This window comes from Etheostoma cragini, chromosome 22 (genome assembly GCF_013103735.1).
Source record: "Etheostoma cragini isolate CJK2018 chromosome 22, CSU_Ecrag_1.0, whole genome shotgun sequence".
NCBI lineage: Eukaryota > Metazoa > Chordata > Actinopteri > Perciformes > Percidae > Etheostoma > Etheostoma cragini.
In genome coordinates, this window is record NC_048428.1 from 20,949,033 (window position 1) to 20,974,701 (window position 25,669).

Here is a 25,669-nt window from a genome sequence, read left to right on the forward strand (position 1 = left end):
GCCCTCAAATAAATGAAAGCAGAGATTTTTACTTGCCAAAGAGCCTTGTGTGGAATCAATCATGTTATTTTATGGGAATTAAAAAGAACATTGATATAGGAAAACGGGTCAGTTTGATCTGAGGACAACATGAGGGTTAAAACAAATCCAGTTGTAGTCTTGCAAGATCTCCAGTCTTTACATACTGTATCAGCGTCTTTAATGTTAGATGTGAGATGGTTGCCTTTAGATGTGAGATGTTGTCAGACTTGAGTCTTTTTGTGTCTGTCAATTTAACCAGAGGACCATATGAGGGTTCATAAACGTTCTGTGTCGTGGGTGGCGGTCATTGTCCATTGGCCAGAATGTTTTTGCCATCAATAGTGCTGGGAAAATCAAGATGAGTAGAGAAGATTCAGAAAGAGAAATCACTGATGTTTGTCAAGAGCAATATTAGCCAGAGGATTGTTTTCCCATCAACTGATAATAAACACAGGCTCTAAAAAAAAAAAAAAGAGTAGAAAGATGGCTGAAATTTGATGCCCACTAGGGTGTCTGCATGAAGAGACTGAACAGGACAATTGGACTCGTCTGAGGGTCATTCAGGTCAGAGTAGAAGAGCAGTGATTTGAGCGATTACCGGCGCAGCAGGAAAAGAGTTTGCTGCTTTACGTGGATTGCCAGAAATGAAAAGCTGGCTGGGAGGTGTTGTGTCAGGTGGGGGTGACCTGCCATTTGATGGGCTGAGGAGGAGAGAAACACAGCCAGGAAGAAATAAGTGAGCACTCCTGTCGAGCACTGCAGCAGCTTCATAATCAAGATTCAGCGGACAAAACAGTGTGTCAGAAGAGGTCGAGCCGAGATAAAATGGATTGTTAAGTGCTGTTGCCCATGCTGGTGGCACTAAAGTTTTTAGCCCAATTACTACAAGTCACATGTTGTGCTTTTACTGCTCACCATTTATACTTGTGAGGTGTTGTAACACAAACATGAACAAGACTAAAGAGTCTTCAGCCAGGCTAGCAGCTCCGGGAGGTTGTACTAAGAAACAACGGTGCTTGGAGCTTAATGCTAACGTCAGCATGCTAACACATGCACAACGACAATGCTAACACGCCGATGTTTGGCAGGTATAATGTTTACCTTTTTCAACACCTTAGTTTCATATGTTAGCATGCTAACATTAGCTAACCAGCGCTAATTTTTTTCAGGTATTTGGGCATAATTTGATGTGATGATGGTGCTACATTAAAACATCAGAGGATCACCAAAGTTCTTAGATTTTATTTTTATTATTTTTATTATGAGTAAAAAACGTCTTGTGCACCAAATTTTGTCATTATTATCTACATCTTATTATCTAAACCACAAATGTCAACCTCATGGTGCTAGAGGAAAAAAGTCAGTCTTCAGGATTCATCCCTTGGTAACATGACTGTCTGAACAAAGAGCAATTAATCAATTGTGATACTGCAGTCTGGACCAAAGTGGTGGACCAACCAATCAACAGTACAACATTGCCATTGCTTTAGCAACGCTGCCAGAAATGGCTAAAAGTAAAGGAAAAGTTGGGTCACAACTCTTAATGCCAATGTAAAAATTAAACTATAAAATGCAGGCGTATACCCTGACAAACTTTGAAATAATAAAAACTATTTTTTGCATTAGAACTAAGACATTTTCAGTTTGGTTTGCTGTCTTCCAGGGAGACAAATGTTTCCATTCTTTTGAGTGTGCGACAAAAATCAGTTGCAAGAAGTGTGATTTTATTGCTCTGCTAACTCGGTAAGGTTGGTAAGGAGGCTCTGTGACATCGGACATTTCAAAGGCCACCTTTAGAAGAATAAATTCACCCCGACCTTTAAGGTCTGTGCTTATTTATTGTTTGTCCAATGAGATTTAGATGCTTACAGTAAAGCTATAGAATAAAATACAAAGTGGTTGCTGATGGTTGCATAATCTCGTGACAATAGCAGTTACGTATTGATATAAAAATGAAAACTTCACTGTGATAGATTACATACCTCAAGTCTTTAAGTTCCCTCTATATCTACATTTCTTCATCCTTCTTTTCATCTACTATGCCTCCTTTGACAGAATCGTCAAACAGTTATGTCGAAGAAATTCTATGAATACACTTCACTGGATGAATGCGGCGCTTCATAAAGAAACATGTCAGAGAGTGCATGTCTGCTCTCTCCAAACTGCTTACTGCTTGTTTCCCACCTTTGTTGTCATCTGCAGGGACACGGTACTGAAGCGATGAAGGACGAGCAGTCTGTCACAAAGACTGGCGACAATTGATGTTTTACTCTCCAAACCACAAAGGTCGGACTGAAACAAGCCACTCAGCTCTTCTGTGGTGTGCAGATCAAAGGAGCCTCATGGAAAGGCTCCAAGAAGGAAGTGTGTGTGTGTGTGTGTGTGTGTGTGTGTGTGGTTTGTTTGCATCTGCACATGCACATGCACACATGCATATGTACATGTGCATATGGCAGGTATTTTCCTGTATTTTATCCTATTGTCATCTCTTATGTGTGTTTTTAGTCACAACTGCATGTCATGAGCGATGTTGACCAACCACTTTGGTCCAAATGGAAATATCTCAAAAATTATTTGATAAGTTGCTATGAAATTTAGTACAGACATTTATGGTCCCCCAAGGATGAACTCCAAGGACTTTGATGATACTCTGACTTTTTCGACTTGCACCACTGTGACCTTTTGGATGGATTTCCACAAAACATGGTACATTGGGAACATTTTTGCATGCTGACAAAAGCTTTTAGCTTAACCCTCATGTTGTCCTTGGGTCAAATTGACCCGTTTTCAGTTTATTTTTCTCTTTGCTCGCAAAAAAATGAGCCGTCGAAATAACCTAAAAACGTCAACATTAAAAATATCAAAAGAATTTGGAAAAGACATTAAAAAAGCACCCACGACATTGAAAAGGTGACAAAAATGTTGGAAAAAACAATAATAATGTTGAAAAAAAGTCAACAAAACAGGTTTTTTTTCATAGTTGACGGGAGATAACAGCAGGCTTAAACCACTGTCTCAAAAGCAGCCAGGATTTCCTGTTCACTTTTAGTACTTTTATTGTAAAGTGTTTTGTTACTTTAGCTCAAAAAGGTGTTCTGTGAATATTTTTTTTACTTAGTCAGTCGATCAATCAGTTGATCTGTTGAATAGAATACAAAATTAATTGTTTATTAAAATGCCCCAGTGGTCCCATTTGCTTTTTTTGTCTGTTTTAAAAAATATATATCTTTTAGTCCTGAAAGATATGAGAAAGAAAAAACATATACTCACATTGGAGAAACTGGAACCTAAATATGTTTAGCATTTTTAGTACATCAAAAGGATGAATGAATTATTAAAATTGTTGAATAATGTGCAGCAATATTGTACTTTAGAACAAAGAATCTCTTGCAGAAAGAAGGTGATATTCAGTGTTACATAAGACGGCCCAGCAGTGGAAAAGCTATAGTGGCGGGTTAAATAGAAGCCTGAAGAAAAACACACACAAACACTCAGAAATCCACACTGTGCGAGAGATCGACAGAGAACTCTTCAACAAAGGGCCATTTCTTACACAAGCAACGCTCTCGGCTGTCTAAAGTCCTAATTAAACCTTCTCTTAACGGGTATGTCTGTGATGCTCAACACCCCTCTGCTCGGAGATAAGAACATACTGATGGGCACGGAGAGACATACGAGGGGGGAAAAGGGAAAACCACGTCTATTAATTAGTAATTAAGTCAGAGTCAGGGAGTCAATCGAAGAGGTAAAAACCAGGAGAATCCTGGGTCAGAAAAAGGAGAGCTAGTGTCAACTGGTGTGATTAAGTCCTTGAGATGTAATTGCACGAGGGAATCAGGGTATTGTTGGCGTCAGAGAGGGGGGGAAGCAAGAGGGAGGGAATGGGAAATGGTTGCATGTACACACTTTGGGTCGTGGAGCTTGGGGGAGGAAGGAAGTCGGTTTGGGCTAGACTTGAAGCAAACAATACTTAAGTTCAAAGAATAGAACGAGGGCTGAGCGGAGGAGCGGAGTGCTCGCCGTTGATAAAGTGTACCATCTGTTGTTTACACCTCACCGTTACCTCGTGGGCATCCTCTGTGAAGAAAATGAAACCAGCGCATGGAGCCGATAGTTCCATTCAAATTACAAGCCCTGTTTTTCTTCCTTTACGGTCCCCTGATGAGCTCTTGGTTGCCTCTCAAAACTTTCTTCTATTGTGCGCTCTCATGAATTCTATTGTACAGTTAGCAGTAGCTGCACAACAACATCTCAACTTTTCTGCACCAGATGTGGTCTGTCAAGAGTGTGCCGGAAGCTAGAAAACATTGGAAGCGGTTCAAAATCTGTTTTGGCCATCTGCCCTGCTCATGGGAAAAGGCCACAGAGTAAGTGTGTGTGAGCAAAAAGGTCCGTTGCTGATTGCGAACATGTCGTGCCTCCAATCAGGCCCCGTGTTTTCATGGCGGACGTGCAGGAAATCAAGAAGCAGGAGTGACGTGATGATGGTCATTTCCTGAGCCAAACTCGACCAGATATACTGTAAATGAGGGTGTGTCCTGAATGCATGACAGCACTTTAATCTATTCAGTTACACACATTATAAATGCACAGAGAATTTAGAAACTATTACTGAGTAACTCAGTTCACCACATCAAAATCATCATGAATACTTTGGAACATCATGGAAAACATTGCTCTGGCATTCAAACGCCCTATGCTGCTTTGATGTTGATCATCATTTAACCTTTATCATCTGTCTCTTAAAATCCCTTATTGAGCACTTCTAGCCCCTGCAAGTGTTTTCAGTAAAGCTTGTCCGGCCTTAAATGTCCCATGGCATGACAATTTCACTTTATGAGGTGTTTTAACATCAATATGCATTCCCCCAGCCTGCCTATGGCCCACCAGTGGCTAGAAATGGTCCCTGGGTATCCTGCTCTGCCCTTGAGAAAATGGAAGAAAAAATCTGATTATTAGGGGTCAGTATATTAAAACACATGAGATGTGACATAATTGACATTGTTTATATTACTCCTTAATACATTATGCACGCAAATGTCTTAAAATGACTCATTGCTTCTGGAAAAAAAAGGAATAAATAAATACATTTATTTTCATGTCAGCACTGGTAATTTATTAGTGGGTGTCATTTTTTATTTCATTTGGAAGGACACTCAATCATTCATTTTGGTTTGACCATTTAAATAACCATGTAACTCTGATATATGGTGGGAGTTCAACTCAACATGATAAAGAGACTTTGAGCTTTGGAAACATTTAATTCCCAGGATTTCTGATGTAAATGTTTTGCCACGGTTTTTCTTTCACACTGAAACAGTGAGTTTTTCAGACACAGAGTTCTTAATCAAGCCCTGAATAAGTGTTGGCCTCCAGAAAAAGATTAGCTTCTGAATCTCATGAGCGTGGGACTGATTGGTAATGTTCTCGTGCTGCTGGACGCTGTCAAAATGCTAATGAGGGCCTTTGTATCCTGTAAAGCTACCAGCCATCAGTTAATGTGGAAAATGAATGTAAATGTATTAGAGTGCACCCACCCACCAGGCCAACAACCCACCTACCCGGCCACACACACACACACACACACACACACACACAGAGCATTCCAATAACCTGCTATTATCTGCACCAAAGGAACAATGGCACGAGGAACAGAATTGATTTTTCTTTTCGTCTTCACGCTGAATTTGCCTGCTAAGTGAGGGTCATTTTCTCTGGCTGTCATATTTCAATTTGTTTGATCATCCCGGGTCGGACCGCAGCGCCTGTCCTGGAAGCAGGAACGAGAGCTCGTACATAAAGAACATGGACATGGACATGCAAAGTCTAAAGGATCATTTTCTCGCTGAATGAGCTTTCAATTGTGGGGGCTACAGGTCTGACAATGAGGAGGATTTCTATATCGAAGGCCACGGTGTGATTAACATTAAAGCTAGCAGAGATTAAATATATATGTATATATATATATATATATATATATATATATATATATATATATATATACACAACACCATCTACGTGAACTAGTTTGCTTTTTTTTAAGTATTAGAGGGTCTAGATAAGGTTTTCCTGCTGGTTTTGACCATAACACCCTTCCAGTTTGCTTTTGTAATTTCATTGTAATGGACTTCTTTTTCTAAGGAGAAACTTTTAGGAAACCCTCCAAGCACCATAGTATCACCACATGGCGTGAATTAATAACACTGGCAATTTTAAGTAAATTAGGTAAAGTAATTTAAATTGTTGTCAAAATGCATCTTTTGACTGTCATTTCACTGCAGGGGTGGGACAAAATATCCCACCCCTAATATTGCTATTTAAATAAATAAAATAAGGTGCTCTGACTAGATTTACACATAACACGTTCTTATGTCCTCTCTTTATCATATTCAGATTTCTTGTAAAGCACTTTGGGATTTTTATCTATGAAAAGTGCTGTATAAAAAACTTACTAAACTTTATAATATACATAAACTGTAGATTTAAAAGCCAAGCCATGAAATGCAGATAATTAGTAGTAAAAAATACAAAACTAATCAAAACAAACTACATGAAAATTAAATAGACCATAAGTAGATGGCTAAAAAACAAAAAGAATAAATAAGTTATTTATTAAAAGGCTTGACTAAAAAAAAAAAAGGCCAAATGAAAGTTAAGTTTAGCAGTTTGCTACTGATGGATTTAGCCGACAAAAGTCGACCGCCATGCGGCGACGATAGTTAAACGTACACACTGGAACGATCTGAATGTTAATATTCAAAACAATGTTGGGATTTTGATGCGATTGTGATTGTGATTTTTGGTTTGGAGGACTTGTTAAGACCACATTGTTCTCATTGATGAAGATTGTAGCTCACAAGCTCTTCTCCTTCTCCATCTCCGTCCCCCCCAAATCTGAAATGAAATTGCACTTCGTCCTCCTGCATATAACAAAAGGTTTCCAGGTCAGAATCCTCCATCTCTGTGAACCGTGCCTCTCTTTGCATTCTTGGGCAACACACAATTTTGTCCTCTAATCCTTTCAAATATTTTAAGCTTTCAGCTGCCTGACATACTGTAGGAGTGTTCTCTGAAAAATTGATATTGCTTTTATTCACTCCATTGCACACTGCCACCCAACACTGCCTCCTACAAATAGGAACCATAACTTTTTCCTCTTTCTTTTCCATCATGAGGAAACAAAGTCTCCTCTGCTGCCAGGCTCAAACAGATGACAGTCGTCCAAGCATATGCCAAGAATCCATGATACATCCTGGAGAGCGCTCACACAACGCGGTGACACGAGGAAGTAGTTGCTGTGACAAACCTGGCATTTAATACTGTGTGAACGTCTGTCTTCCTGACATAAATAAAACAGGGGGAATAAATTAGCCAGCACAGCTGAGAATTAGAAAACGTAAGAGAGATAGATTTGAGTTTCAGCATGAGATACATGGGTAGAGCATCCTTACATTCAGAGGGTAAAGTTACATTCAGTTAGTTCAAAAACCCTTTCAGAAAGCAGCTGTTGCATTCTGGAGCTGGTAGTGCGTTACGGAAAAGAAACTCTAATCAAAGCTGCAAACATTCACACAAATACCCGGCTGGAGAATGTGTGGGATTTCTTACATCTATACCACTTTGTTTTCTCGGCTGCATGAGCATGAAAATAAAAACAATATGGAAATTTTAAGGGAGTTTTTGTTTTTGTTGTGTGGGAAGAGTTTATGTAGCAAGTCACTGAATTACCGTGGCTCTCAGGTGCATTATATCCTGCCTTCGTGCATGAGTGGAATCTCATTACGGTTCTCCTCTGGTAATCCATCCAGAGAAGACTTTAGCTCTGCATACTATTACTGACAGTAACAGTGACAAACACCAGCCTGGAGCAACAGAAACAGGACAGCTGCAGACATTTGCAAAGGAAGAACAATGTGTGAATGAAGTAGTGAACAAAGTATTACCGGTAAGATCCTTTATTTAGGTAAGAGTAGAAATACTATAGTCTCAAGCATGGATCTTCAACAGGGGGTCTGGGCCCCCTAGGGAGTCCTGAGTCAATACAGGTGGGCTTCCAAATTATTAATTTTTGAAAGCTTTTTCAACATGTCTTAACATGAACCCAACATCTTATCATCAACTATAAATCACAACTGCTTACTGGCCTATAGCCTGGCCTATAGGTAGTCACTAAGGCCATCCACAGATGTGTGCCACATGTATGTTTATCATTTCAATATGATTTATAAAATCATGACAACTATAAGGTTATTTGAATCGCTTAGTATTCTACGCAATAAATGAATGTATAAAGGCTTTAGGCTGCCCTATGAGTTATTGTAGGCCCAGCTTAGTATGCATCTTAATTCTATACACTGTGACAAATTTAATGTAAAATTTACAGTAATTAACTGCAACAATTGTCCAGAAAGTTACTGTGAATTCTGTTTACAGTAAAGATACGTTACTTCCATTTACAGTATTTTATGTATTCATTGTAAAATACAAAACATTAAACACAACTTAAAATAAAAAAAGTAAAAATACAGTATTTTGCTTTACTATTTCCAGTACTACAGTGGCTATATTGTGATTTTTTGTTACAGTAATACCTAGACAACTGTGATTTTGTCATGTCAACAAGGTTGTAATGTAAACTTTACTGCATTCTACTGTAAAAATCATATGCAGTAGTGTTACTGTGAAATCTAAAGTAAATAACTGTAGATCTCACCGCCATTATTTACAGTGTACAATATATGTAGTAGGGGGTCCCTGATCCATCTGTCTTTCAAATAAGGGGTCCTTGGCTAAAAACTGTTGAAGACCCCTAGTCTACAGTAAAATTGCTGAACTAAGAATGTTGCTTAAAGATCCAGTATCATAAAAAAAACCCTCCTCTTCCGATCAGCCTTCCACATACAATATTCTTACATTGCTCACCTGATAGTTACTGCTTTTAATGTTTTTATTGCTTTTATTATGCTTGTTTTTATGTGTTGGTTTCATTGCTTGATCTGTATTTACTGTAACAAATGTGCTGGTTTTTACTGTAAAGTATCTTTGAGTACCATTTAAAAAAAATCTACTATCATTATTATTATTATTATTAAAGGTCCTAATCAAATACTGTGAAAGTATCAAAATGCTCAATCCATAGAGATGGCGGATCTGAGGAGCAGTTCACCAGTCCTCATAAATCCACCGCAGTTTAAAATGCCAACACAAAGACAGAGGAAGGTGACGGACATCTGGTCAAAATGAGTGACATCCGGCGGAATATCAGGTAGAACCGGAGCAGTCCTGGAAGTGGAACATTGTGGATATAGACCAGCTAATTCTCAGATCTCTGCAGCGTAAATCCAGACAGCTAGACTATCTGTTGCAACGGAGTTTTCTCTTGCACGACTAAAATAATTATTACCGTAATTTCCCATTTTTCTTGGGAACAATAAATATCTATCTATCTATCTATAACAAACCTTTGAACCTTTGTAGGCGTGGCAATGCGAGACTACCTGAGAGAAACAGAGCAAAGCTGGCTGCAAGTGGTCCCCGGAGCGCGTTAATTACCTCCCTGACACTATATCAATGAATATTTGAGAAGAAAAAAGGTCCCTAAGGGTAAACAAAGAGTCTGCTGTCCACTGAATTCACTCAACCATGAAATATGGGACCTCAATAAATAAAGCTGCAAGGAATAAGATTCTTTTTATCTTCTAGTGGAGTCCATTTCATTATTTAAAGAAAGGAACTCAAGAGGTTATCTGTGTATTTCAAGCAGTAAATGTAAAATATCTCTCTACAAATGTTTTGTGTTAAAGTTGAAAAAGAGCCATTATCTACCTAATTTGTCCATGTTTTGAGAGGTCTGTTGATAACAGAGACCTACTGATTTTTAACACAATTCAAAAGCAACAGTGTCCTCTAGAAAGTGAGAAAGTGAGACAGAAATGTATCAGGGGTTTTGGGGACATTAGTCTGCCGAGATGTAGAGTGTTGACTATTTCACCGTTTTAGGCAACGACATTGAAATCCCATTTTCCTCCATTGTATTGTGGTGGTGGCAGATATCTCCAAACCTCAGCAGATAAATGTGTGATGCACTTGTGAGTGTTACATCCCAGGATGATGAACAGTAAAGACTGTGTCTAATCTGGGACACTTTCATTGTTTATTCTTCCATTAATTTATTCAGCCTCCCCCAAAAGGAATGCTTAAAGAATCATAACAGTGAATTCCAGCAGGAATATCATATACCAACATCAAATACTCCTTGATAGCCTACTAATTTAAAAAAAGGGCATGGCTTATTTTAGTAAATAACCTTCACTGTTAATGCTTTATGAATGAGTAAAAACACATAAATGGCAGTTGGAGCAGTCTGTTGAGGACTGGTGATTTAAAGTGTTTGATAAGAAAACAAGGTGGAGAAGATACACCACCTAAACACATTTTTCTGAAAATAAAACTTCTTGCTGTAAATGGTTCGTTTCTGTTTTATGAAGCATTAAGTAATAATAAACCATTGTTTGAAAGCTATACACCCAGTTTTAAGTATGTCACATAGCCTTCATCAAGATTCCCAGTACTACCACTCTCATGTCCAGAGCTATGGACAGGAGAAGATAAGCTTCAGATTAGCTTAGCATAAAGACTGGAAGCAGGGGCAGTCACCTACATTCACAGGTAAAGCTCACAAATTATTGTAACATGTTTTATCTTGCTGGTTTAAACTGTACTTAAACATTTAAAACGTTAAGTTGTAGTGTTATGGAGAGCTGCATGTTCACCTAGCATGTAGCATATAGCCTACCTGTAAAACCACTTAAAAGCCGGCACAAACAGTTGGTTTGACTCTTTTTTTAAAGTTTAAAAAACACACCTTCACAGCTAAAGCTCGCATGTCAACATGTTTTATTTTGTTCCTTTAAACTGTATCCTAACTGAAAGCTTAGAATTGCTCATGTACCATGCTAGCCAGCTGTGTTGAGTGTTGCACCTAGCTAGCTAACTAGGGAAACAGCTAGCCTTGCGTCATTCGTGTCAAAGTTGAAAAAGCCAATTATCAAGCCAAATGAAATAAAGACCGCTGGAGTCCATGTTGTTCAGATTCAGAGCGTTTTGCTTTAATAGTTCACCAAAAACAGCTGCTGTTTGCGTCGTCAGCCGTCCTTCGACCCGACACAAAACAGGAAACTACAACATGAAGTTCACAGCATTTTTACAAACACACGGGCACAGAAATGACAAGGCTTTCCTTTCTACGCTTCTCTAGTCGTCACTCTTTCAGTTGCTGTAAAAACGTTGCACAGCATTTGATTTGAAGAAACAAAAAGGATTACAGAGCACAAAAAGGAGATTCAGAGGCTGGTAATTGTCTCAAATGACAGGGAAATCACATATGAAAAGGTTTTATTATGACAGGCACATACCTTTTATGTTAAAGATCAGGCGATTTAAGAATATTCTGTCTTAACTTTAGCATTATTTACTGGAGGTTTCATTTAACAAGAAGAAAATATAAAAAAGCCATGCAGCCAAAAGCCAAAGTGCATGTCCTTGGTTTTGCGCATGGCAGCATTTTACATTATCTGATGGGATTTTATCATCTTCAGATCAATATTGTCATACATCGGCAGTGTACAGACTCTATAAGGGTAAAAAGAAACAAGGTGCATTTGTTTCTCCACCCCCCGGTTACATCACATGTCTCTTTCATGATGGATTTTGCAGAGGGAAAGGACTAAAGACAAGTTCATCTATTCTGAATGTAAACCCACTGTGAGGATAATCACTCCGAGCATGTTAGAGCTGTTAATACTGGTTTGTATTTCCTGCAAAGCAATCTCCAATTTTGTCTCTTTCGGCTTCTCTTCCTACATTTCAAATCTTTACACAATCTCTAAAGCAAAAACAACTGCACTTTTCTTTAAATGGTGACAATAACCCAGTGATTTGAGAAGGACCGCTGTGAAAGTGGGTTGTATGAGACATCTTGTGAATAGCCAATATTTAACGCTTGTTTTTGTGTTGGAAATCTCCTAGCAACCCCACCTGCTGCGGTCACAGGGTCAGTTGGCTGTGACAAAAACATGGAAAAATAACAACTCAAAAAAGAAGGTGAGTTTTACTGAGGTGTGAGCTTAGATCCAATTGTGTATTCATTTCAGATGCTGCAGGATCATTTCTTAATGCAAGAAAAAGGTTCAAACAAGAATAATGAATATTTATGAAGCCAAAAAGCGAGTATATGCTTAACAGACCTGATAATGCTTTGAGAATCAAAGCTCTAGTGCGTAGTTTCTATCTCCCTCATGAGGAATTCAAAGTAATGACAACAATTCTGATCGCGCACTACCCCCACCCTTCCTCCACTACTAATAGTACATTCCATTGGTACTCAGAACTCGAGGTCAAAGTCGGAAACACGCCCCCTGACGTCGGATTTACGAGCTCTGAACTTGGGGAACCACCGACTACCCCGAGCTAAAATCCAACATGGCTGCTCTGTGCATCCACAGTTGTGAAATCTGTAGTAACATACAGTTATAAGCACTTCTGTGTTTTATTTGTGTCTCACTAATTCAGTCGTACACACGTCTGCGGACATGTTGCTACGCTGTTCGTATGCAGAAAAAAAATATTGTAATGCGTTGTTATATGGCCTTCCAATGGCGATGGCTATAATATATACAGCAAACAATGGCTAACCTGGCTAGAGCTAACGAAAGCAATGAAAACCCAACTTGAAAATGGAACGCATTCAACTCGGGTGTTACGTCATTGCCAGTTTCGGCTTCTGAGTTCCCATGTGAATGCAATGCAACATTGGCCAATGACAACACGGAGGATTAACAAAAACCAAAACAGGATGGACTCTTCAGAAGAAGTTATTATCTTCACTTGAGTTTCTCTGTATGAAAGTTGACAGACGACACAATTATTGGAAAATACATAGCCATACTGAGAAATACAGAGAGAGATGTGTGGAGCTGATAGTCTTAATTAGCTTCGTATCAACTCATTTAGAAATGGCTTGAGTGTAACAGAAGTTTATTAATATAAAAAAAAGCTATGCACTAAAGCTTCAAAAGGCCTGGTTCATCCAAACGACTAAAAGCATATCTTTACACTTACAGCACTTATTCAGTGGTATCTCACCAAAAGTGCTGGTTTAATTTGTCCATTTCTGTTAATAACTGAGACATATTGAATTCTAAAATAATACAAAAGCACCAACCCTTTCTAGAAAGTGAGTCTCTGTTACTGTGATTAAAATCAATAAGAGATCACAGCAAATAGTTGAAATGCATCATGGGTTTGGGGACATTTGTCTGGAGAGATATAGAGTTACTGTTGACTTTTTCACCTTTTTAAGCAACAAAATTGAAATCCCATTTTCCTCCATTGTCTTGTGGTGGTGGCAGATAGCTCAAAACTCTCAGAACAGATAAATGTGTGATGTACTTGTGAGCGTTATATCCCATGATGATGAACAGTAAAGACTGTGTCTAATCTGGGATACAGTCATTGTTCCTTCTTCCATTATTTTATTCAGTCCCCCCCGCCCCCCAACTCAAATGCTTAAAGAATCATAACAGTGAATTCCAGCAGAATTATCATACTAAAATCAAAGATTCCTTAATACTACTTTTTTTTTTTTAAACATGGCTTATTTTGTAAATTCCCTTCACTATAAATGCTATATGAATCGGTAAAAACACATAAATGGCAGTTGGAGCAGTCTGTTGACTATTGGGGATTTAAAGTGTTTGATAAGAAAACATGGTGGAGAAGATACACCACCTAAACACTTTGCTCTGAAAATAAAAGTTCTTCATATAAATGGTTTATTACTAATTTATAAAGCATTTTGCAAGCTATAAACCCAACATTAAGTATGTTACATAGCTTTCATCGAGATTACCCCAAAAATGATTCACTTCGGAGTTATAGCGAGCCGCGGGAGAAAACCACTTCAACCTCAAGCGCCGAGACATTTTCACACGTTTTCTAGAGCCGACAGAGCGCCGAATGTTCGGCTAAGCAGCGCCGCACTTCAAAAGGACTTTCAGAATAGTCTCATAGCAACAGCAGGAGCTGCAACCAGCGTGCATGTCCCACATGAACCAGATCAGCTGACCTTCACCGCATCTGCAAAACAAACAGTTGCCCTATTGTTGCCCAAACGCTTTCATAACAGAATATTCCTGGGTAGGAAGCCTTGAGCTGCCAAATGGCTGAAGTATGTTTATGATTTAACCTCTGTATGGTATTCGGGTCAAATTGACCCATTTACAATTTTTACAAGGAAATAAATAGTACATTTTATTTTTTTAAGTACATTTTTTCTACCTAAAAATCAATGGCCTTACATGTATTCCTGACTTAATTCAGAAAATTATTCTGGAAATTACACTTATGTTAGTGGATTTTTAACATGTATTGTAACCTTATGACAAAAAAATGAATCACACTTCCATTTAAATTGTGTTCTAGTAGAGATTGATTGCATTCCCTAAACATATATGTTATCATAATTGTTTGAAATTGTGATAAAGGCAATATTTGATAATTGATTATGAATTAAAATTTTATTTCAGAATTGTTTTTAAAACCCCAAATAACGCCCGGGTCAATTTGACCCGAGGGACCCGAGAGGGTCCCAAAAGTGAAGACAACACAAGGTTTAATCCAGTCACTCCCACTAGTGGTACGTTAGGGTGGTCAAGCAAAAAAAAAATAAAAGAATATATATATAAAATAATAGTCTTTTAAACTGTCATTTTACCATTAAATTCCCATCAAAATTACTAAAATAGGCCAGTGGTGCTCGGCCGTCACGTTTCTGAAATGTTTTGCGGCTGCATTCTTAAGTGGAAAAACTGAAGATTAATAATCCCTTAAAACCGCCAAAGCTTTTGAAATGTTGACTATATCCAAGTGTTGTTGCTATGGAAATAAGGCTGTTGTTCAAAAGGAACCTGATTAGGCCCTCAGCCGCTTGAGGAAATAGTAAATTAAGTATGTGGCAGCCGTCGCGTGCCGTAAACTCTCTTTTAAAAAGCCTGTTGTACTGATGCGACACACAAAATGTTCGAAAACTCCTGATTTAATCCATTTAAAGGGGAACTATAAAGGGTTTCTTAACTGAACAGCTTTGGAGTCATTGGGATGGTTAAATGAATGGTGGTTGTCTTCCCCCCCCCAACGCTCAGAAGAGACTCAGACATTGCTTTGTTGAAGTCATGGTGATATCAGTTGCCAAATCCAAATAAATGTACATCAAAGACAAGTTATGCTTATTTTTAAAGAAAGTTCACTGTTTTCTATCCGAGTATGGTGGTAAAATCATGTTGATATGGGGAATTTAAAATAGATTAAAGAAAGCCTTAGTTTCAAACAAAGTTCCTCATACCGTTTCTTAAACAAGTGTATTTATTTTTAAGTGATTACATGTATTTGTGTGTATGTAACACTTTCTTTCCTGTTGTGTCATGAGTGCCCTGAAGTGTACTGAACAATGTTTGTTTCTTTAAGACATACAGAGAGAGAGGGAACTCCCAAATCTCAAATCTTAATACTAACCAAGTAAAACGTGTCAACAAAAGATAGTTACCAGAAAAAGACACGGAAATTACAATCATTCTGTACATGACGAGGCTGCTGTACAAAAGAGTTCAACCTGTTTGTGTGTGCTATACACTCCATTGCTTTAAAGATACAGTAAACTGACAATTTGCTTGCCTCAACATATAAAATTGTAAAAGTAAGAGAAGCATCCATCTCTGCGGATGCGAGAGATATTCAAAAGCAGATCAATCGATACGGCCGTCATTAACTGGAACCCTGCACCGCCCGCCTACTCGTGACCCCTTACTGACCTATTAATGACTCTCGCACATAAACACACACCATTGCACTGCTGAGCCCTTATCCACTGTTTTTTCTATATTTAAGAAGGTATTACGATGAAGGGGGTCGATGGTGCGTGGGCTGCCGGCGAAGACCTGGTCAAAGCCGGAGAGTCCGTCTTTAGAGGATGTTTGTCTGCAGGTCAGGGTGAAAAGGAGAAGGTCAGTTAACTAATCGATGAAAGATTACACACTCAGCATCCGTGGGAAAACATACTGGAAAACAGAGAGAAGTTGCCCTGAATGTGCACTTTTTTCATTACATTTATTTGAAGAAATTGTTTGACGTTACGCTTATATTAGCTTTCTTACCAGGAGATCGGTACCACTCTCACGTACAGAGCTATGGCCTGGAGAAGATAAGCTTCAGATTAGCTTAGCATAAAGGCTGGAAGCAGGGGCAGTCACCTACATTCACAGGTAAAGCTCACAAATTATTGTTACATGTTTTATCTTGTTGGTTTAAACTGTAATTAAACATTTAACATGTTAAGTTGTAGTTTTATGGAGAGCTGTATGTTCACATTGGATGTAGCATATAGCATATAGCCTACGAGTAAAACCTTCCTTAAAGTTTCAAAAACACACCTTCACAGCTAAAGCTCACATATCACTGTAACATGTTTGATTTTGTTCCTTTAAACTGTATAGTAATTGAAAGCTTAGGTTTGCTCATGTACCATTGAGCCAACACTGCTAGCTAGCTAGCTAGCTAGCTGAGGAAAACAGTTAGCCTTGCCTAAAACTTGTTTTATTTTGTTTGACATACTATACAAAAAAAAGGTTGCAGTTATACAGGGAGTTAATTTACTGTAACTCAAGTGGCATGTAGCACCTAGCACAAAATTACATTTCTGTTTGTGTACAGATTAAACAACTGAGACACGTGTTAATTAAAGAGGTGTTGATAAAGTGAGCAAGGCTAACTGCCCCCCCCGTTCCAGTTCATGCTAAGCTAGGCTAATCGCCTACTGGCTAGCACACAGCCAGTGTGGAGGGGTATCGATTTACCGCTTGGACAGAATGTAAATACTTTCCCAAAATGTCAAACTATTCCTTTTTTACATTTCTTCAGTTCTAAATACAGCGTGTTAAGTAATTTCTTTGTTTATCAGATAGCCTGTAAATTTTTTAGCTGCTAGTATCCTACCATAGGCTGTACAGTTTTCTCACCACATTCAAAAGAGGACAGTAACTAGTGATCATTTTAATTAAACAGTCAATTAGATCTTCAATTAATCATTTAGTAAAGAAATTGTCAGAAAATAGTGACAACTGCAATTGTTGATAGCCAAAGTGTCTTCAAATTATTTGCATTGTCTGACCAACAACCTAAAACCCAATGATATTGAATTTAAAAAGATATAACAGAGAAAAAAAACTGCAAAACAAGCTGAAAACACATTTTTTGCAATTTTTAACTACCGACCAATCTCTTCATTGCCTAATTGTAACAGCAATGAAACCTTTTAAGACCTAGTAAAGCAACTCACTACTCCCTGTGTTTTAAGGTGGGGTCTGTAATAGGATGGCATGAATGAACAATACAATCCAGGTTTTGTCTTTCTTTTACAACAATCCCTTTGCCAACTACACAGGGCCATTGAAGCAACAGTTCGTTCTGAACATGAAAGGAGAAAAAAGCTGTGTTGATTTTAAATCTCCCAAGATGGGCCAGACGTTGATCCTGCACAGTTAATGCCTGCAGCTATCAGAGGACGGAGAGCAGCCAAATCCGGACTCTTTGTACTGCAGCACCAGCTGGAGACACCGCACTAAGAACCTATACTCAGCTAAACAACACTATGATATCGGATGCACTTCCACAAACCACAGACTAAACAGGCAATCCATCAGTCGCAAGTGTGAGTGAGTGTCAGATCGGCCCAAAGCCAAAAAACACATCAGCTGGCCAAAAACACATCAGCTGGCCAAAAACTTGACTGGAGTAATTCCAAAAGCATTCTTTTAGACAAAATGTAAGGACAGACAAAGGACGGGAGTTTTCAGGGTTTTTCAAAAACAAAAATTGTGGTTTGTATCTGTATTTCCATTTTAATTTCAGTCTGCCAAATAAAGAAAATTGGACTGTTTGTGGATCTGCCCTCTTCTTCTTCTTCATCTGTTCATCCTACATTGCTCTGTAGTTTCCTTGGATGCCCATGATGAGAGTTTAGTCCCCTCTCCTCAGCAGAGTCCCGTCCTGAGGAGAGGAATCCAGGGGGGGAGGGTGGGGATGGGGGTGCTTGAGGCAATCCGAGGTGCCTCCCCCCGTCCTCAGCCGCAGGAGATGACAGTGAAACGTTTGGAGATGCAAGACATGTTGTGCAGCACGATGCCCAGGAGGAAGAGCAGCACGCACGCCACCAGGATCACGGTGCACACGCCGGACCACGTGGAGCCCTTCCCTCCTCCCACCGGGCCAGTAACTCTCCTTTCGACCTCGCCTCCCTCCAGCCCCACCCCCTCCAGACCCATAGCCAAGCCCAGGGGCTGCTGCTCGGGCACGGTCACCACGGTCACCCCCTTCTGCTGGCCACCGGGCAAGAAACGACATCCCAGCTCCCCCGGCAGGCCTAGCGCCCGCTCTTTGGCAATGGGCAGCGGCAGCATGTAGCAGCCGTTGCTGGGGAGTCGGATGAAGACGGGTGTGTGCTCAGAGGCGTGAGGGATGGCGATGACAGTGATGATGTCCGGGTCATCCGGGAGCTGGGACACGGACAGGCCCGGCGGGAGCTTGGTGACGCCACGGCACCAGGGGCAGCGAATCTCCTTCTGGCTGCTGCGCATCTGGGTCAAACACACCGAGCAGCACGTGTGTCGGCAGTCAAGGAGTTTGGGCCGCCGGCGAGGGCTGTAGTAGTTAAAGCAGATCTGGCACTCCAGAATGGAATCTTGGGAAAGAGTCTCCATTTTATAAAAGATAGGTGGTCCCTAATTATATTTACTGGCAGACAACAGCAGTTATTTAGGACGAGGTGTGTCAAACGGGTCTCCTTAGAAAGGCTGCACAGCTCTAAGTGAAGTTAAGAGAGCACGCCGTCCACCAACATCCACGACTTCACAGTGATGTCACAGCGCTTTGGTGGCAACATGGTCATCCATCTGCAACAGAACAGAAGAGAAATCATTGGTGAGACAATGACGGCAGCAACAGTGAAAGCTGTGGAGAGTACTTTGGTACTTATTAATAAAACTGCTCTCTGGACATTCATATTTAATACACTTTTTCTACATGATTACTCTCTAATCCTAGAATCATAACCCTCAGCACTACTGAGCATACGTAACTTTAACCACTACCCCAAAGTTACATTTCCTTTTCCTTAAAATCAACCCACACAAAACTGCCCCCCCCCCCACACACCCACCCTTTTGAAGGTGTTCAACTTAAGCTGTCAAGAACAAGTACAAGAGATATGCATGTTTGTGTGCACTTAAATGTGTAGAATGGAGAAAATGTAATTCCACATTTGTCATTGTTTTATTACTTCATTAAAAGCATTCATAAGAGTGTGAACATATCAGTTGTACACATGCATGAATCAGGGCTTGGCAGCCCCCCAGTGTTTAAAAAAATATTCGGAAGTATGCATGATCTGTATTTAAAGAGCTAAAACTTGCAGACTTCCTGGCCCTTTACGACTTGTAAATGGCGCCAAACATCCCAAACATTTTTTACAGACTACTGATCTCACAGCAGGGAGCGAAGATACAGTGCTGCTGATGAGTATAGGAACCCCAGCTTAAGTTGTCTAAAAAGAGGAATAAAAAAATCCTCCTGATGAAGTACCTAGAGATTGGCAGGGTGTTATTTCAGTTAGCCTAATAGCTGGTTTGAGGGTATTTAATTCCAAAGGCCAAGGGGACTTTATCAGGATGCATAGTATCCTGATCCATGAAATAACTGGCCTTAAAATATAAAAGTGTGCCTGCCTCTATGGGAATTTAACATAGGGGTGTCTATACTCACGCCCTATGTATTTTAAGAAAGAACAGTTATTTATTGATGATTGATTAGTCATTCACAAAGAAAAGTGGAGCCCTTAAAGGTTGGATTTTTCCTCATTTTTTAATTAAGGCAATAAGATAAATTTCCAAAAGGTTTTTTTTAGTCCTCTTTTAGTCCACTAAGGCGTGGGTTCCTATGCTCATGAGCAGCGTAAGGGGAGATGCTGCAGTCAAACCATAAATCATAAAGGATAGAGTCTTATGTACAGAGCACGTTGTACGTATCAGCTGCCAGCTGACTGGAGTAGGGGCCAGGTCATTAGGCCCTTTGACTCAGTATCTGTGTTAAGTATGGCTACCCGTAATTCCTTTAACTGTCTGCTTCAGGCCCCAGACTCCATAAACAATTTCTTCCTCCTCCTACTCCTCTTGCATTATCACGTCTACCGTGTTAATCCATGCGGAAGCCGTGATAGTTTTCTTTTACAGATGATTAAACCCTGTCAAAATAGCACCAAGGAAACAATGAATACTAAACAGGGTCCTGCCGACTTTGCCTTTTATTTTTTTTGCCCAAATAGTCAAGTGTGAAAACTGCTGAGGATGGAAGATGACTAGATTTTTCTATTTTTCTCTTTCGCTTCCATCGTAACAGAGCCGGTGTCCCTCTGGGCTTGACTGTGGGTAGACAGCTAGAGGGAAGAGTGAGACAGATGGAGAATGAGAGATGGAGAGAAAAGTGGTGATAGAAATGAAGAAAAAAAAAGCTGACCACCGATTGGCCTGCAAATCCGTACATCTCAGTCCTTTATCAAAAACAACATCTCAGGCAATTAAACTTGCCATGGCCCCCTGTGGGGACACGGCGACGGCAATGACAGATACAGTGTGTGCTCACACCAGGCGTGCTCGGAGCAGCTTATTCAGTCTGGAGGCCTTTAGGTTGGTTCATTTGGGTGAAACAGGACGATCAAATTCAACCTTGGGCGGTGGGAAATGACTGCAACAGGACAAGGATTTGATTGCATTATATTGAACTGAAATCCCAGGTAGAATCTGCTTATCAAAACCCAAATCCTTTAGGAAGCGTTTCATCGATTGACGCATCAATATCTAGCTGCTGAATGTTAGTGCAGCAGACTAAACAAGGTAGACAAGATGCCCTTGGCTGTAGCAACATGCTGCAGCTCTTCCTGGGGGAGAGATGTAGAGTGGCTACAGTGGCTTGCATACGTTTACACCCCCAGGCTAAAGTTGGTGGGAGAGGAATAAAAAAAAAAAAAACATCTTTTGGAAATGGATTGTAATGCCTTATTCCAAAAAATTAAGGAAAATTCAACCTTTGAAGCACACCAATTGTCTTTGTGAATGACTAATGTATTGTAAATACATAAATGTTCTTCATTAAAATACAGAATTATATATGTATATATGTTAAATTCCCATAGAGGCAGGCAGATTTTTTATTATTAAAGGCCAGTTATTTCATGGATCAGGATACTATGCATCCTGATAAAGTTCCCCTAGCCTTTGGAATTTAAATAGCAGCCCCCCCCCCATCATGTCTGCTTAACAATCCCTTTTTGCAGAAATAAAAAATGATTTAAAAATACAAATTGTTTATTTTTTAGATAAAACAGATGTTGACAACATTTCCTTTTGTGGACATCATTTAAAATTGGAAAAAAATTTGAAGGTAATAATTTGCAATATTTTGCAGAATTTTGCAATCTGTTTAAATCGTAATAATATCGTATCGTGGCATAAGTATCGTGATGATATTGTCTCAGGAGGCGTCTGCCAATTCCCGCCCCTAGTGTCCAATTTGCTTTAAGACTACAGACAGTGACCTATGAAGGCAAAGTCAACCTAGCTGTGGTCGTCCGCATCACCCGCTTCAGCCCTCATGTACGCCCCCTTCCTTTGTCCTCCTGCCAGCCTTCCCCAAGGGGAAACACTCCCGCTCCACCCATTTCCGGAAGCCAGACCCTTCGCCCCTCGGGCCCCCTCAATCTGCACTCCACCGCTGACCTAGTTTCTGCACACCGTTACGGAGTCAAGGTCGAGGAAAAAGTGCCAGAAAATCCTGACAGGTTTCATGGAGAAGTGAGGAGAGAGGAATACGGGCGCACAGGAGAGGGAAGCTCAGAGAGAGAGCTGCCCTTGAGGGGGCGAGACAGCCCAGGGTATTACTGCATCATTTCCCCAAAGATAAGGATTAGCTTTGATCTGACATAAACGCTTTGTGGCTCAATATTCCCATACACCCAGTCGCTCGCTCTCTTGCCTTCCTTCTCCCCTTCTTACTAAAAAAAGCTTTTCCTCTTCTGCTTTACATTCCTCAGACTTTTGTCCCTTTTTTCCCCTTCCCTCTCATTTTCATGACAAGGACTAGAATCAAACGGCGCAATAAATACAACTAAATATGATATTATTAAAAAATGATATTAGCCGCAGCAATTCACCAAAGTCAATTTCGTGGCATTCAAAATCCAAAGCCCTGGAATTGAGTCGTGTGTCGAGAATGAGCAATATTTGAATTGTTGCAGCTCTATTCAGTAGAATATACATCAGAATCATTAGGCTGTCACATCTGAGATCTTGATTAACAGTTCCCGTTTCACTGCGGCTCCAAACGTCAACTCTCCGCAGCCGTGATGACACAGTAGTCACTCAGGATGACAAGATGTTTCTAAGGTAACAGTAAAACCACGGCCATCCGGTGTCCATTTTTCTCCGAACGCGTCAGCTGTTGAGGAGCCCCAGGAGCGACCACGGCTGCAACTTAACAATATGATTTATCGGTTCAACTGAGCTGTAACCAGGGCAAACTGGCTTTTCAGCGAATGCTGTTTGTGACCCATTTACTATCACACCAACATAGAAAACACAAAAAATACCCCCCCGCGACCACCCTTTAAAAAAGGCCCGGCTGCAGCTGTAGACAACAAAGATTCTTAACTAGAAGACAAATCAGGACACACATCACTGGAAACCACCTGAAGGAAAGTTTAGCATTTGACTGAGCCTCTCTATATGGTCTATTTCTATAAAAGCGTGACTTCTCTTTAATACTTCGGAGTGTATTTGTGGCGTCATCAGGGGAGCAGGGAAGGACGTATGACTTCGTAATGATGCAGAGTGACCGAGCAACGGCCTCCACCACCCCAACATGCCTGTGGTCCGCCGGGAAAAAACAAACAAAAAACACACACAAACTGAACAAAACACAGACACACACACACACACACAAACATTCCCTCAGGGCCTCCACACACAATCAGCCGGAGAGAAAGGGCACTCGTCCTAGCAGACAGAAGTTAAAAATAACTGCCACAGCCAGACGTCCACACATGCACACACGTCTATACACGCACTGTACTCACACACACACACACACAGACACAGACACAGACACAGACACACACACACACAGCTCCACCCAGAGCTCGATATAATAAACTACCTGGACGCAGGAGGAGGGAGGTGGGCTGTGAGCAGCATGGATGAAAAACGCTGTAATCTGCAAACCCTGAGGTGGTTGGAACCAGTGAAATAATGATGCACAGTGTGATGTAACCGTTCATGTAATGCCTGTGCATGGCGGCACATTTAAGGACATATGTTCACATCGAGCAGGTGCAAAGCCATTACCCGAAATGGGCTGGCTTTTTCGTATGTAACAAACTACAACCAGAATACTAAGAACATGACTTAACACAATATGTGGTTGTTCTTTAAAAGTCACATGGATGATTTTCATTTTAAACAGAGAAAACAAAATAAAAAAGGTTTATGTTTCACTTTGGAAACTAGTTTGACCAAAACGATACTGTATTTCAATGTCTTCACTGACAATATTTTCTTTCTTTTTTATATTTTAATTGTTTAGTTTTTTTCAGAATGTGGTTGAAAGTTGTGGGGGAAAACTTAGCAAGTAGACCTTGAGTTAAGATTTTTCTCAAATTATCCAATATAAGCCTTCTATGATCATAAAATGACTAACAGTAAATATAACATATCCTTGCAATTCAGTGTTTATGAACTAAAGAGAAAAATCATAACAATAATAACAATTATACGTAAAATCTAAAATAATGATACTGATATATCTGTGAAATGCAAATATGCTCTGATGATACAGCTGTATTTGTGTTCACTGTGTGTACCCAAATCCAAATTTTGTATTGTATTGATATTGACAATGTATCAGTAATGATAATAATTCAGAGCATGGTGAACCACTAATAACTAATGTGGACATATATTTTTTTAGCATTTGTAATGTAAACATTATTGTGTGGCTTACTACTGCACACAAAGTGCCATTGTGATTCATTGGAATGTATTTGGATGCAGCTTCTTATCATAACAACAAATTATCTCAAAGGATTTTTGGACTGACACAAATTGGTCCATGGCCCACGGTCGAACATTCAACTAAATTTCATTGGCATGCTTTTCAGATAGCTATCACAACCAAATACACAAATTAATTTTTTTTCTTTAAAAAAAGGACTGAAAGCTCTACGGCTGCAGTAAAAATCATTTCTGGACTGATGCCCATATTCACCCGTTTCTTCCTGAGATTTTAAAAGATAACAGAGTCCATCAAAATTTAAAGCCGCCGCTCAACTCTTCTCCAATAAACCAAACAACTCAGATCGCTGTCTTTCCTTCATCAAATATCAGAACACCAAAGAGTCAGGAGCAGACACATTTCCCATCACTTTGAAATCAGCTGGAAACAATGAAACTGAACACGCTCCATTTGGAGTCTGTCCATGTGATTTGTGGCCCTTTCCAATACTCGCCAATGCACATTCACTCATTTCAAAATGACAGATAAATGCAGTGTGCTGGGATGCAGGTGCTCCATGTGTTGATTTTATGCTAATTGCTTGTCAGTTATGCATGATGCTTGTTTTTCTTCCAGTGAATAAAAGCAGACATGCTAACAGAACGGTTAATTAATCTTGACACGTTTCAGCAATGAGATTTTAGCAGCAACACAAATGAACATGTCAAATCAAATGTGTTCTCGTCTTAGTCTTGACTGTGGGCAGCGTGCTGAGCCAGCATTTGCATACAGTTGGCGTGTTGATTTCCTCACCCACACATTTTGGATGCGAGTCAACATTTCTTCCAGAGTACATTTCACAGCTATAGTAGTCATGCAGTTAGCGGCTGAGGCTAAAGGGCAATAGCGGCTGCTTTTTATGCTCCACAGTCCGCCTGAGTGTGTTAATCCAGAACACATCAATTAACTTATACTGCAGCCCATTTTTCATATACGTTTCAGAATAACTGCACAGGCGAGAAGGATGGAGTACAGTCAGTCCTTGACTGAAGGTCACAGCATATAGGGGGTGGTGATGGCACAGTGGACGCGACACATGCCTCTGGTGCAAGATACATGGGTTCAAATCCCACTGTGATACAATTTGTCCCTGAGCAAGACACTTAACCCCTAGTTGCTTCAGAGGCATGCAACCTCTGACATATACAGCAAGTGTACGTCGCTTCGGGTAAAAGCGTCAGCTAAATGACATGTTATGTAACGTAATATAGGATGGTATGGATGTTTTAGAAAAATATGCTATGGTGCGGATCCTTAATGTGTGAGGATAATGTCTTGGCTTTAAAGGTTAAAGTACGAATATTAAAAAATAAACAAATATAAGAATTTGGCATATAGTTTCTTTTTGTCATGGAGTCATGACAAGAGATATCTCCAGCGTAAATCCCCATGAATCCCTCGCTTTGTCTTCCACTTTGGTTGGTTTTTAACAGGCAAATAC

At 39.9% G+C, this 25,669-nt stretch overlaps 1 protein-coding gene and 1 long non-coding RNA gene across 4 annotated transcripts in view; both read right to left on the reverse strand.

The window, feature by feature from the left end:
* Nucleotides 1-12,704: 12,704 nt before the first annotated feature.
* Nucleotides 12,705-23,447, reverse strand: LOC117937939. Its single transcript, XR_004655290.1, has 3 exons — nucleotides 23,436-23,447; nucleotides 22,729-22,735; nucleotides 12,705-14,266 (listed from the first exon to the last, which is right to left on the reverse strand). It is a non-coding gene; the product is annotated as an uncharacterized LOC117937939 (long non-coding RNA).
* The window catches only part of rnf152 (ring finger protein 152), a 54,760-nt gene continuing 46,571 nt past the window's right edge, over nucleotides 17,481-25,669 (reverse strand). For all 3 annotated transcript variants that reach the window (XM_034862188.1, XM_034862187.1, XM_034862189.1), the window contains one exon: nucleotides 17,481-19,022. In XM_034862188.1, the coding sequence (XP_034718079.1) occupies nucleotides 18,195-18,830 (636 nt within the window). In that variant the 5' untranslated portion in view covers nucleotides 18,831-19,022 and the 3' untranslated portion in view covers nucleotides 17,481-18,194. The remainder of the gene's footprint in view (nucleotides 19,023-25,669) is intronic.